The 3,143-nt window shown below is 46.3% G+C and overlaps 1 protein-coding gene across 1 annotated transcript; it reads left to right on the top strand.

The window, feature by feature from the left end:
• Positions 1-201: 201 nt before the first annotated feature.
• On the top strand, positions 202-2,603 carry LOC121742571 (aspartic proteinase NANA, chloroplast). The gene is made up of 2 exons (XM_042135750.1): positions 202-930; positions 1,638-2,603. Exons 1-2 carry the CDS (start codon positions 329-331, stop codon positions 2,455-2,457), a joined length of 1,422 nt encoding a protein of 473 aa, XP_041991684.1. The 5' UTR covers positions 202-328; the 3' UTR covers positions 2,458-2,603.
• The last annotated feature ends 540 nt before the right edge of the window (positions 2,604-3,143 follow it).

The raw sequence follows: 3,143 nt of genomic DNA, 5'->3' as shown, positions 1-3,143 counted from the left end.
AGGACTCAGTGTGTGATAAAATCAACCACAATAAATAATGGCTTTAAATAAAACTGATAAATATGCATGTATGCCAGAGCGATAGAAAAACACCAACAAAGATGTGCATTTAGATATAGATATATAAATCCAGTTAAGAATATTTAAATAAAATAGAACACCCATCTCTATGATTGCTCGCCCCCACCTCGCTTCATTTTTATGCGTATATATCTCTGTCCTTTCCCCCCTCCAAAATCGATACCCGCCCGTCCCCGCCCCCCAAACAAATACCCAATTTCTTCATTGCTTCATCATATCATTTTCTACTTGCACACTTAATATACTTATGTCTATCCTACACTCTCTGCTTTTCATCTTCTTCATTGCTGATTCTGTCAATGGACACCAAGGGGTGAAATATGAGCTCATTCACCGCCACGATCTGCATCCCGGGGGCGGCGCTCTGCTGGAGCGCCTGCGGGAGTTAGCGCACAGCGACGCGATTCGCGTGCGCGCGATATCGAGGAGAGTGAGGCTAAAACAGGGCGCGGGGAGGCGGCAAGTCCGGGAGAATCGGTACGAGCCGGCTTGCAACAATGGGAGCCGCGGCGGCGGAGCGGAGCATTCTTCCGGCGAGCTTTCGATTCATTCCGGCGCCGACTACGGCGCGGGGCAGTACCTGGTGAAGATGAGAGTGGGATCGCCGGCGCAGAAGGTGGTGCTGATCGCTGACACGGGGAGCGACCTGACTTGGAGCAATTGCAGATACAAGTGCCGCGGCGCCAGATCATGTGGGTCCAGACACCGCCGCCGCGTCTTCCGCGCGGATCGCTCCTCCTCCTTCAGGACTGTCCCCTGCTCTTCCACAATCTGCAAGACTGATCTTGCTAATCTCTTCTCTCTCTCTCGCTGCCCTTCTCCTCTCGACCCATGCTCATATGATTACAGGTAGTTACACACACACACACTTTTTTTAATTAAAATATTGGATTTTCTTCCCATGCTGAGTAATGTGCAAACTCTGATTCATCACGGATGCACACATGTGAATGCAAAAGTAGAAGGACCATTGTTTTTACTATCTGATTAATTATTAACTTATGATTAGCTAATTAAGTGTTGGGATTAAGTTAATTAAATGACATGGATATTATGATAACGATGCTTTTTTTTTCTTTTTTAATTGAATTGACAGCAAGTAGCACCCTATCTTAGATTTTCTCTCAGATTCAGCAATGTCTGTCCATCCGTCTAATGTTTGTTAGGTCACTGAGTCACTCCTCTTTCTGACACCACCACCACGTGGTTAACCAAATATAAATATTGATTTATTTTTTCATAACTCATGGAATCAGAACATTCATTTATTCTTGCTCGCTAAATTACAAAGCAAATGTGGCTAGCTGAATAATCTACCCATATTAAGAGGTATACGGCACAGAAAAATGTGGACCTTCGTAATTAAATATTCATCGCTATAAATGCTGACTAGTAGTAGTACAATTTTGTGTGAGCAACCCTGCAAATTCTTGCCGGTGTAGTCATTACAGCTCTTACCTAAATCCAACATCGCAATAATGGCGGTTTACCACATGCCTCTACTGTTTAATTGCACTTGAACTAGTCTGATATTTTTTTTCATTTCACATGATTAGGTACTCGGATGGGTCAGCCACTCTGGGCGTATTCGCCAACGAGACCGTCACGTTCAGCCTGACCAACGGGAGGAAGGCCAGGCTGCACGACGTCCTCGTTGGCTGCAGCGAGTCCGCCCGCGGCCAGAGCTTTGTGGCCGCGGACGGCGTGATGGGATTGGGATACAGCAACTACTCGCTGGCCGTGAAGGCCGCGGCGAGATTCGGGGGCAAGTTCTCGTACTGCCTGGTGGATCACTTGAGCCCCAAGAATGTGTCGAGCTATCTCATATTCGGGTCCCACAAGGAGGTGAACATCTCCGTGGTGAGAATGCGGTACACGGAGCTCGTGCTGGGCGTGATCAATCCGTTCTACGCCGTCAACGTGAAAGGCATCTCTGTCGGGGGGGTCATGCTCGATATCCCGGCCGAGGTGTGGGACTTGAGCAGTGTTGGTGGTGCGATAGTGGACTCGGGCACGAGCCTCACGGTGCTGACGCAGCCGGCTTATCAGCCCGTGATGGCTGCTCTGCGGGAGTCGCTGCAGGGCTTCAAGCGTCTGGATTTGGATATCGGGCCCCTTGAGTACTGCTTCAACTCGACCGGGTTTGATGCGGCAATGGTGCCGAGGCTGGTGCTGCATTTCGTGGATGGGGCGAGGTTCGAGCCACCGGTGAAGAGCTACGTGATCGATGCTGCTCCCGGGGTAAAGTGCCTTGGATTTGCGGCCGCGGCGTGGCCGGGTGCCTCTGTTGTTGGGAATATTTTGCAGCAGAATCATTTCTGGGAGTTTGATATTGGTAAGAGTAGATTGGGTTTTGGTACCTCCTCGTGTGTTTAGGAGAGACTTAATTTGGCCTCATTCGTGTTCGTGTTGATAAAGCAGTCATTCTGCATTGTAAAAGTCGCAATCCAATATTCCCTTTCTCATTCAAATTTGTATACATAGATTGAAGGAAACCATAATTGTTTGAGGACTTCGTCTAATCTTTCTTCATTAGCTTTTTTTTGCTCAAATAAGTGACCAGAATTAGGATTAGGTTTCTTCATAAAAGAGTCCCCACAGCTGCAGGAGAGGCGCTATGATGGATCGAGAGTTGGGTCCTAACAACAGCCCGTCACGATTAGTTTTGTTCTACCTGGACACACGTAACAATGTCTAGACCACTGAATTTTTGTTAACTATCTAGTTAAAATTAAGATTAATGCCGACACAAGAAAATGGGTATTGGTAATATTTAGGACAAGAAAGAATGTTGCATCTATTATTGGAAACTAAGCATAGTTTGATATGTCACAATGAAGCATTGCCATAACACGAGCATGTTATTATTCTCATTTCTCAGCCACAATATACATAAAGAAATCTTTTGAAATATCAGTTGTGCCATATAATGTAACTGGAAAATTCTCAGCATGTACATGAGTGGGGTATAGTGCTTCCTCCCCTTCCACTCATAATTTATGGATCTCTCTCTTACAAAAATAGGTGATGGAGTGATGGGCCTCAAATTCAAATTGTTATTA

Source organism: Salvia splendens, chromosome 7 (genome assembly GCF_004379255.2).
Source record: "Salvia splendens isolate huo1 chromosome 7, SspV2, whole genome shotgun sequence".
Lineage (NCBI taxonomy): Eukaryota > Viridiplantae > Streptophyta > Magnoliopsida > Lamiales > Lamiaceae > Salvia > Salvia splendens.
This window is presented reverse-complemented; position numbering and strand designations above follow the sequence as displayed.

Excerpts from the sequence above, each read along its gene's own strand:
- LOC121742571 (XM_042135750.1), top strand. The coding sequence starts at position 329 with ATGTCTATCCTACACTCTCTGCTTTTCATCTTCTTCATTGCTGATTCT. Across the intron at positions 931-1,637 it reads CCATGCTCATATGATTACAG|GTACTCGGATGGGTCAGCCA; the intron begins GTAGTTACACAC and ends TCACATGATTAG.